Source organism: Clytia hemisphaerica, unplaced genomic scaffold (genome assembly GCF_902728285.1).
Source record: "Clytia hemisphaerica strain Z4C2 unplaced genomic scaffold, Clytia hemisphaerica genome assembly, whole genome shotgun sequence".
NCBI classification, from domain to species: Eukaryota; Metazoa; Cnidaria; class Hydrozoa; order Leptothecata; family Clytiidae; genus Clytia; species Clytia hemisphaerica.
Window position 1 is genome coordinate 306,735 of NW_027103676.1, and position 11,004 is coordinate 317,738.

At 34.3% G+C, this 11,004-nt stretch overlaps 1 protein-coding gene across 1 annotated transcript in view; it reads left to right on the plus strand.

The window, feature by feature from the left end:
• The window catches only part of LOC136803606 (shaker-related potassium channel tsha2-like), a 10,831-nt gene extending 7,691 nt beyond the window's left edge, over nt 1–3,140 (plus strand). The window contains exons 2-3 of the mRNA XM_067060330.1: nt 1,610–1,799; nt 2,487–3,140. Of these exons, the coding sequence (XP_066916431.1) occupies nt 1,610–1,799; nt 2,487–2,821 (525 nt within the window). The 3' untranslated portion in view covers nt 2,822–3,140. The remainder of the gene's footprint in view (nt 1–1,609; nt 1,800–2,486) is intronic.
• The last annotated feature ends 7,864 nt before the right edge of the window (nt 3,141–11,004 follow it).

Sequence of the window (11,004 nt, forward strand, 5' to 3'; positions counted from 1 at the left end):
TCTGTGTTGACGTCAACAGAGGTAACTAAAAGTGCAATAATCACCTAAAGCCTGCAATTCGAGTGATCTATCTTGAGAGAATTGATTGGTTGATTAACGTCACGTGACCCGTCATAGACTTTTTTTCCTAGATACAGAAGTGTGATTTGCACACACTGTAACATCATAATTTGACCTTAAGAACGTTTAGGTAATCAACTTTACCATATAAGGCAAGAAAAACCACGTTATGGGGGTTTAGAACGATGTTTACTTTCGACTAATATAGCCTAATATCTGAGACAATAGGCAAAAAACAGGTGGATATTTTGTCCCTTCAATTTCACGAATATGTTTTTTCAAAGATAATTCTATTAGTTTGCTTCTTAAATTTCAGATAAATGAAAAAAGTGTGACAAATATAATTTTTAAAATTTAAACCTTTAATTGGCACTTTTATTACAACGAGCTTTGTCCAATTTTAAGCAATACTAAAAATTTTCCATTTTTCATTTTTCAAATTTTGAAATTTGAAAATTTTTACTTCATTTTAAATTTCAAAATTTGAAAATCATTTGGCACTTTCGTTACTTCGATTCTACCTATCGAAACACTCTCCAAAACATTGAAAATTCAAGCGCTCGCGCGTCGCGCTGTTAGTACTTGTTTATTATTGCAAGAAACATTTCAATAAATGTTGAATGGAAGTTAACATTGATTATTTTTGTCTCTCTGTCTCTCTAGAATATCATTAATAATAAGGAAAAATTCGTTTTAAATGTTAATCCATGTTCTAATTGTTTGATTCATAAAGAGATGTACAAGTTCACGAGTTTCTTATTCACAGTTGCAACTGTGAGGGCACAGCTTCTTTTCGGCTGGCCTAACCTACCCAAAAGGTTTTGAAAAGCATTAGTTAAACAAACTTTGTCAATCTTTACGTCATGATATTATAATATGTCATTTATTTCATTTTTCTTGTAAGCTTGTAAATGACTACCCTTTTGGTCAGTTTTTTTTCAATGCTCGATGCACGTTATTTCAAATTCTTTACTGTACTTCCCAGCCCAGGGGGGGAGACTCGACTCAAAGACGACCTTATGTGCGGTTCAAAATTAGGCCTTTGGAATAGGACCCTTACAGTGCAAAAAGAAAATGTGGCTAAATTTGAGTCAATTTGGGCGAAAAATTGACCCTTACGGTGTGTTTTTTTGAAATTTTTCGACCATATTAAGAGGTCGATGTCTAAGTAGAAGACAAACTGAATTTTCAATCAACCATAAATTCTAGTTCACCTAGGCCGTTTAACTTGTACAGAATATACCCAATTAAATTCTTCTTAAAGCGACCGTAGTGCAGTGGTAGAGCATCCGGCTACGGTTCACAAGGTTGTGGGTTCAATCCCCAGCCGGATCATACCAAAGATTCCCAAAATGGTACTTGATGCCTCTCTGTAAGTGGAGCAATCCAGGGAGAAAGAGTGGCGCCCTCCCCTACCTTCGGGTAGATAGCTATCGAAAGAGGAGCGGTCACAGACTTACTTACTACATTCTTCTTCAACTATTACGATCTCATTAGAAATCTCTTCTAGATATTCTGAACCACTTTTTTCATTCTTTACCTTTTACAGGCCAGTTTGCAAGAGTTGGGTCTTCTGGCGTTCTTCTTACTAATTGGCATCATTTTATTTGCATCGGCTGCTTACTATTGTGAAGAACAAGTCAAAGACACCAAATTTCGAAGTATCATTCATGGCTTCTGGTGGGCTATTGTTACTATGACAACTGTTGGTTATGGTGATATGACGCCTGAAACACTAGGTAATTCACGTGGACAGTTCTTACCACATACATGGCATGGTGTTTTTTTTCACTTTTAAAGGCCGGTCTCCACTTGCGCGCGTTGCGATCGCACTTTTTGGCTTCAATCCTTTTTGCTGGGAAAAAATAGATTACGTCATAAAAATGTAGCGCGCGCTCGAAAAAATAGTTGAACACATTTCAACTTTTTTCAACCGTTACGTCAGATCGTGCCATTTTTCATTTGACCAATAGCGTGGAAGCTTTACTCGAAAAAGTGCGATCGAAGCACGCGCAAGTGGAGACTAGCCTTAAAGCTAAAGTAAGTTATTCGGGAAAGCTTCTTACTATTTTATCTATATACACGTTTTCTTATAAGAACATCTAAAATCTTTGAAGCCTTTCTAAACTCTTTTTAGTTTTAGGCCTAAAGTGTTTTTTTAAATGTTTCTATTTTCACCATTTTTGTGAAAGTTTTGTGCCATTTCCTGAAGAAATTTGGTGTTTTAGGGTCCTTGAAGCCTTAAAAAGTCATTGTTAACTGAAGGGACTATTGACCTTGTTCGAGTTAAAAAGGCATTCGAGTTATAAAGGTTTGAGCTTAAGAGAATCTACTATAGTAAGAAAAATTGTGATTGTAATTCGTTTTCCACATTGATAACAATATTCTACCATAAAATATACATTATATATCTTTTCATATTTCAGGTGGTCAACTCGTGGGTTCATTCTGTGTGTTGGTTGGTGTCTTAGCTATTGCATTCCCAGTACCTGTCATTGTCAACAATTTCACATATTATTACACGCTAGATCAAGGTTCACCAGAGCCTTTGGACGATGAATATTTAGAAACCCCATTGGGTAATAACAGAAGCAGTTATTTATGTTCCGGTAGTATAACGTCATCAGAATCCGATTTAAATCCCGATATTAATCGGAATGAGACTTGTAAGAGTCGGAAGAAAAGTGGTGCAAATGGTTTATTAAGCCTGCAAGATGACGACGAGGATGAAATTCATTACGATCTTGAATCACCAGTGTGAGAGGTTAACTGATAGAGTGTGTTTTTGACCCTCCTCCTGCTACTATGAAAGGTGGCTGGAAAGGTGCTCCATAATTGGAAAGAACCTGTCTGATGAAATAATGGTCGAAATCCTGCTTTAAAGCTGTTAAAAAATCTACCGACAAAACATCATGGATACTATGAATATGAAGAAGAATCGAGTTCCACCATCCATGATTTGAATCATAGCCAGTTCTTGAAGTTTTCTTTACCATCACTGGCATCGAACATAAAGCTGTAGATTTTTACAACGGAGATCGTTAAACCAGAGATCAGAAATTTTGATACTTCGTATACATGTTTTTTTTTTTATAAGCATAACGCTTATAAGCATATGAAGGCTCAGATTTGCAGAATTCCTAAGCATAACATGAGCATATATGTCAGCCTACTAAATATTTTTCAAGTGGTCATTTTTATCTGTTTAAAAAGGAAAAAGGTTTGGTAGAGGTCAAGTAAAAAATAAGACATTCCACGGCTAGCTAACATTCCACTGCTCCCAAAATCTGAACAAATTTTTACAAAATTTCTGAAATTTCATTTAAAACTTGGCTCGGGGTGAATCATAAGCATGATTCTTAAGCATATAATAAGCATAAATTATTCATGGATGCTTTGAGAACTTAAGCATACACGAGCCTGACCAAGGGGCATACACTTGCTTATAAAAAAAAAAACATGTATAATAAAAGATAGCAATAGCCACAGTCTAAACTAAACGTGACAAATGTTAATTATTATAGATTATTTTCACAACATTAGTGTGCGGATCAACAGATCGAACTGAACTTGACCTCCCGTAATTCAGACAACAAAGAAAAATGGATCGAAAAAATACGATTGAACAATGAAAAAGACACCATATATTTAAGTTTTATATGCAGATATATTGACGATTTGTTTCCTGCGTATAAATTATTGGCCTCCTATATACGTTACCTCTCTGGCATGTGCAAAAGCGGATCAAGTACTTATCGACGGTACTTATTGGCCTCTTCCAGATAGTTTTCGTACATGGGGGTGGAGGATATAGTGTCTGGGGGGGGGTAGTGAAAAATCTACAAAATTTGCCTTGTCCGGGGGAGGGGGTAAACTTGCTCTGTTTCTGTTTGGGGGTAATTTTGAATGTCCAGGTGGTCAACTGATGCTTGTCCGGGGGATTATACCTGCTGTCCGGGGGTCAAAAATCACAATGCCCGGGGAGTAAATTTCCAAAAAATGTTATATCCTCCACCCCCATATTCAAATTTTTTCTGGAAAAGCCCTTCAGGAATATTGATTTCCAGAGATGATATCGATCAGGGTTTAAACAAAGAAGCTATTGTATATTGTTACTTTGCCACGAACACCGTTCAACCAAACCCTTTCTGTGGAATTTCCAGGTTAAAAAGAAAGTCTGTTTCAGCAGAATTGACTGTCCACACAGTTTAATACATTGCTCTTAGAGTAAAAAAGATATAATCAAAAGTAATAGCACCCCTGTCTCACAACCCCGGTGAAACTTTTTCCTACAGCGGGGATAAAAATTTCGATCGAAATCTCAATGGGGATAAAAATACTATTGTTCCAACGTTAAAAATTCCAGTGTGGATGGTTTTGGAGTACAATCTCTAAACAATGAATTTCGAATGGGGATGAAATCAAAGTCAATTTCTCAGTTGGGCTGAAATTCTAGGGTATTTTTCCCACCGGGTACGAAATTTTTGCCAAATTTTCCAGTGGGAAAATAGCGGGTCTGTTACACAGGGGTGTGTAATTACCTTGTTGGAAAGATAGTCAAATTCTGAACATATGCGTTAAAGATTATAGAGCTAATCGTACCAATTCTGTACCATGGGCAGTCACGCCCTGTGGTTTAACTCACTAAAAACTTTTGTTGACATTGAGCACGCGCAATTAATCTTTAGTGAGTTAAACCAACCTCGTCACTTCGTGGCAAAGAATTTGCTATTTTGATCCTAAGAGTCTAGTAGTACCTTTTTTGATATCTAAAACACCAGATATTTGGGATGAGGAAGGTCGTTGTACAGATTAGAAAAGATGGCCATATGACTTAATTTTTCACAAAGGGAAGTATATTGGCAATTTATATAGGAAATTTAAGAAATATAAAGAAAATTAAATGCAAAATTTTGTACAGTTTATTATTACTAGAGCGCTTTAACCCCTTTACCATTTACTATTATTTTTTCTTTGTTTTTTATACATTATTATAACTGAAAGATTTAAAACTAATATTTTATTATTATATATAGGAAAATAATTTTTTTCATACCTTTTTGATGGAATAGTTTTAAAAATTAATTTTGTCTTTATGTGTAGAAGAATTTCTTTTATAACTTTCAAAATTTAGCTCCTTGATTTGCAACAACTTAATTTAATTACGTGTCATACAGGGTGTCCGAAAAAAAAGTATCGAGTCGTACCACTTCTATAGAAAGAAATTTTTTTGTGTGTGTTTCACTAAATTTGCAATGTTTATCAAAGTTTCTTTCTGTGTCATATTAATTATTGTCATGAGACATATTTTATGAATAATAACTTTTACAAAAAACAATTCTCAATAACTTTAACGTCATGAAAATGGTAAAGGAAGTTAATTCTTTTTAATCATAATGACTGGTGTAAAAATAATTGTGTTGGTATATATTTTCTTACATTTTGTTAAACACACGCAACAACCTTCTACTCAGAATCATGTTCGAACTCGATACTTTTTTCCGGACACCCTGTACTGTAATTGTCTTACGAGTTAGCAAACTTGTCGTAAATATTTTCAGCCTCTTAAAAGTCACTCGGGAGATTAAAGGTGGTAAATTTTATAATTTGAAAATCCTTTTTTACCATTAAACTTTTTTCTTCATTATATTTTTACTACCTCTGAAATCACTATTGCCTTCTTTTTTGTAAAATATTTTTTATATTATGTTAAACGCTAAAAGAATATTTATTTTTCTAAAATAATTGAAGTTGATCTACAAACTTTTATCCTCATCAAAACTTTTGTTATTTTATTTGAATGTCTTTTGTTGTAAAAAACGTGGTTATTGACTCCACTACCTTATCGGCCAAAACTTAGTCGGCCTTTATTTTAGTCGGCCCTAATTTTTATTATTCGGCCTATAATTATTAGTCGGCCCTAATTTTTGTTACCTCGTCAAGATTTAGTCACTAAGAGGCGACTAATAATTAAGACCGACTAAAAATTTGGGCCATTTCTAAATTTACAAGCAGATGGAAAATAGGAGAAAGCTTAAAATACTGCAAAATAAGGAAAGCTTAATTATAAACCTTTAATTTGGCCTAAGTTTTTAGTTGGCCCTAATTTTAGTCACCAAGCCAAAATTTAGTCACTTAGGGCCGACTAAGTTTTGGCCGATAAGGTATTTCGTAATTTTTGACTTTCTCTAAGTCTGTGTTTCTCTATATAAAATCTATCCTTAGATTTCAAAAAATGCAGTCCTCAAAAACAAAGAAACTGCTAGCTACAATCCGTTATCATAATTGTGGTGCGTTCTGGATGGAAAATAAGTAGCTTCCCTTTTTGTTGCCTGGGAAAGGTTAGAGATTCTACTCTAGCCCTTCAGGCATTTTCCCCCTCCACCCGACCCTTGACGACATCGATTGGAGAGCTGAAAAGATATCCTATCTAGCACCCCACCCAGGGGAAATTCGCTAAATCTTTTTCATCCAGATTTGGGATAAATCACACAAAAACGAAAGTCAATCAAATACTTTCACATTAATGCCCCAGTCGCTTTCATTTTCGTTTTCAAGAAAGAATAAGCTGCAGTCCCGGGGGAGGGTAGCTTAGGCAAGTGAAGGATACGGGTATGTGCCGCCCTTGAAGTTACCTTAATATGTGAATTTCTGTGCTACAGCTGATGAAATCAACTATTTTTTTCATTTTTATGTGAAGTGTTTGCTAGTTTATTGTCAACAATTCAGGAGTAAGACTGCCAAATATTTGGCGTGAGCAGATTAAAGAAAAAAGATAGCCAGTAAAATTTAAAAGTTTCTTATAAATCCTTTTATCTTGCTTTTCTTTATATTTCTTTAAAGTTTATTTTTTTTCTCTAGATTATTATAATTTTAATATAATTTTTCACTAAATGATGAAATGAAAAGATATTCCTGATTCTCAGGTAAGTTATGGCATGTCTCAAAAACCTGAAAATTACCATAATTTTTGAAAGCCATTAGCCGGCAGAAAATGAGGAAACTACGAAGGATACCATGATGAAGTTTCGCTGTAGGGGTGTTACCTAATTGTTTACGCCCTTATTTTCGCGAAAAACCGCAAAAAACCAAAAAGTGCTGACGTCAGAAATTAGCAAAATACGAAATTTTGCAAAAAAAGTGCTGATGTTAGCAAAATTTCAAAAGATTTTTTTTTGAAAAATGATCTTTTTAATGATGTGCAACTTCAGTCAAAATTTCATGTTTCTATCTTTAGCCAAACTGGAGTTATTTAAAAAACAAGTTTTGCTGACGTCAGCACTTTTTGGATTTTGCGGTTTTTCGCGAAAATAAGGGCGTAAACAATTAGGTAACACCCCTACAGCGAAACTTCATCATGGTAGCCTTCGTAGCAAATCATTGGTTTCCTCATTTTCTGCCGGCTAATGGCCTTCAAAAATTATATTAATTTTCAGGTTTTTGAGACATGCCATAACTTACCTGAGTTGTCTATGGTTATTTGTATACCTCTGAACATTTGAGACTGCACGAGAATGGAGATCGACTTTATTTCCATTAAATTCTAGTATGAATTTCACATCCCTGTCTCAATAGAGACTAGCTGGTGTTGAAAGTTTTCTTTGGTTGTACTTTTGTTGCTTCTCAAGAGCAAAGACTTGTCAAGAGAGACTACTTCCGACGAAATTTATAGCCATTCAATAACACCATTACTTGGTTTGAAGACACTTTATGGAAATCTTTTTGTGAACTGGTTCAAGGGATGTAGAAATGTACAAATGTCAATCTGGGAAATAAAAATACATTTCTTGGGGCTTTTTTGAGCTCATCAAAATTTCAACAACAGAGCCCGAGGATTTTTTTTAATTTTCTCCTTCCATCGAATATTCAAAATTCAAAATTCGAAAAATTCGAAAGTTTCATTTTCGAGATTCTCAGAAAAACATTATAATTTAAATAATATTTTAATGGTCATTCTGTATATATATATTTATTTTTTTTCCTTTATTATATTAATTATATTAATTATACATTAATTACATTATATTAATTTTCATTTGAAATTGTTAATTTTTTCTAATGTTTCTTATCGAACTAGAATCGTGTGCAACCTTATATCGCCCCATATCGTATATCGCCTAAATATTTAGCTTGAAACTTGCGAATTGAGTGACCTGCCTCGATCGCTTTGAGGTGTATGGCGGTAAGGCGTATGCAAAGGGTGGTAAACTTTCAAGTGAGTATTTTACGGACCCGCGAAATTCAATCAAACTAAGTTCGTCAGCATATTACACACGGCAACAGAGGTGAGCTGTACATAAACAAGATGGCACGAGAATCAAAACAAAAATAAACAGTATTTTTGGTTTTCAGTGAATTATTTTTCTAAAATATTGCATAATGTTCTAGCCTAGTGGTAAGAAAGATGCTTTTTATATCCCGTATTTATTACTGTTATTGACTTGCATATACTGTTTTGAAAGTGGTGGTCTATGGTTGGGTGTAGACAGGGTAAAAGTTTTTGCTCTAATTTTTGAAAACCAAACATATAGATAATTTAGAACCCTCCCAGTGGCGCTTCGTAAACTTCTGGAGTTTTTCAGAACAGCTGAAAAAAACACTATTTTTCTCTCCAGAAAGTTCCAGAGCTCTTCCGTTGCTTCCGGAGCAAGTGATTTTTGACATGAGGATGATGGTTCAGCCATTAATAGCAACTCCAGAAGATTTTTCAAGTTTAAATTTTTTTTTCAAAATCTATCCTATCTTGTAGAGCTTTGAAAAAGAAAGAAAATGAGGGGTCATAAGCCTCCAGAGGATAAGTGGTTGTAAAGATATTCAAATTTTAGTGTCAAAATTTTGACTAAAAATGTCAAAAAAAGGTTAGGAAAATAGCTTGGAAAAATTCGAAAAATGTGTTAAAAAAGAAAAAAAAGAAATTTTCCAGTCATGCTTCTTAAATTTTGCATATCTCTTTTTCTAGTGTAGCTAGAGACCTCAAATTTGGAGGGAGAATTCTTTGATGGTGTTGAAATATTATATATAAAAAATATTTGTAAAATATTTAGTAGTATTTATTTATCAAAATAACTAAAGATATATCTTTTTTGGAAAAAAGAAGACATTGCATGTTTTTATTTTTGTTTTTGAAGAAAATAGCTTGGAAAAGGTTGAAATGAGTCAAAAAAGGTGGTAGGACCCATTTTTTCAAGGGGCCTCTGGAAATGGAGGAACAAAAACTTATGAGTAGAGAAAGTTTTTCTGAAAGTAGAAACCCCAAATGAAAGAAAATCCATTTCGGCAGAAATAAAAACTTTTTTTTGGGACATTCCCATGCTAAAGAAGCAAAAAATTAAAAAAACTACATGAAAATGAAAGAACTAGAATTAGCGAATGTGATTTTTGAATTCCTTTCCTCACCCTTTTTCTGATAAACATACAAAGTTTCAGCCTCCAATTACTTTTTCCTCCGTTTCCAGACACATTTATTCTTCGAAAGTTGCAAATTTCTTTTCTCCCGTCGGCAAACAATTTTCAAAATGTTGCAAAACGTTCGGCATTTTACCAATTTGCCGTCTAGCCCGTGTCCACAGTGTTATATACCGCTGGAAAGCTAAGATCACGGGCTTTCTTTTAGTAAAAACCGGAACGCTTTAGCCTACATAGAAGAAAAGTTAGAAGGGTTCAAAGTTCACGGAAAAATGAAACATTTGGTTTGACGTCAACGATAGTTGCGTGACTTCTGGAGTCGCTACCATTAATGAAATTGAATTTGTCACATTGTATTTAAATAAAAGCATCACTGGTTGAAATATCAAAACTACCCATGAGTTGGCTGATTTTTTAAAAATATGCGCATACGCAGTTAGTTTTCATATGATTAGCACAGCAAGCACTGAAGGAAACCTCTTTTAACATAATATATAAGTATTTTTTCCAAAGTGTAGAGAATTTTTATTCAGCTTTCTTTTGCAGAAAAAATCAGCACATCATGTCTTCATTTTCCTTCAAATTTGAAAATGAGTACTCGCGGGTGAGTTTTTTCAAACTTCTTGTTCGCGGCATGGCAAAATTTTTTATCCGGGGGTTCTAAATTCCAAAGCGCTAGCCACCTGAAACAGCTATCGACCTGGAATTTTTTGCATCGTTCCCCGCAATAGTTTAGCTTTTGAGACGTACCACGTTCGTTGGTTGGAGCAACGTATATTTTTCAGGAACTCAAATTATGTACTTAAAATGCGTATTTTTCATTGAAAAAATCAAATTTTTTTATTGAACGTGAATTTTTTAGAAAGAACAATGTTTTTTCTTTCCAAATGTGAAAAAAGTAAGAATCAAGCTGTTTCCGGTGGCAAGCGCTAAGGGAAAGATTATGGTGTAATTACCCCCGTTTCAGCTACATCTACGGAAAATAAAACGGAATTTTTCATAAAACACTTTTGCTTTTGGTGCCGTAATGAAGGTACAAAATGGCTGGCGATGCATGCACGAAAATGCTTGAAAAATTGAACTTCAAAATGGAATATCTTTGGAACTTTAAAGAATTGGAAGGTAAATGACCCCTCATTTTTCTTCTGATGGTTATGGCTTTCCATTAAACTTGGTTTGGTATTCTGCAAGTAAGTTTGAAATTTCCTCTGACCACCCTAATTAGAGTACCCTGCCCAGCAGTTGGCGACCGAAATTTTTTTATTCAAATTTCTCACTTACTTTTTACTTTTTTGAAACTTTCGAAGCGAGCAGTACTAGTGCCCAGTTCCCAACTGACGTACCAGACTGCGACCGATCGCTAAAAAGAGAAAATCAGTGCTCTACTTTGCAAGTTAGGTCATATGAATTGATCAGGATGATAAAAAAACTCATAAAGCTTTCCTGTATTTAATTTCTTTGCACTCGTTCTTTTGTTTTAAAATAGCTCACTTACATTTTTCCCTTTGGTATGTTTTTTTAGAATTTTTCTTCAAGTCG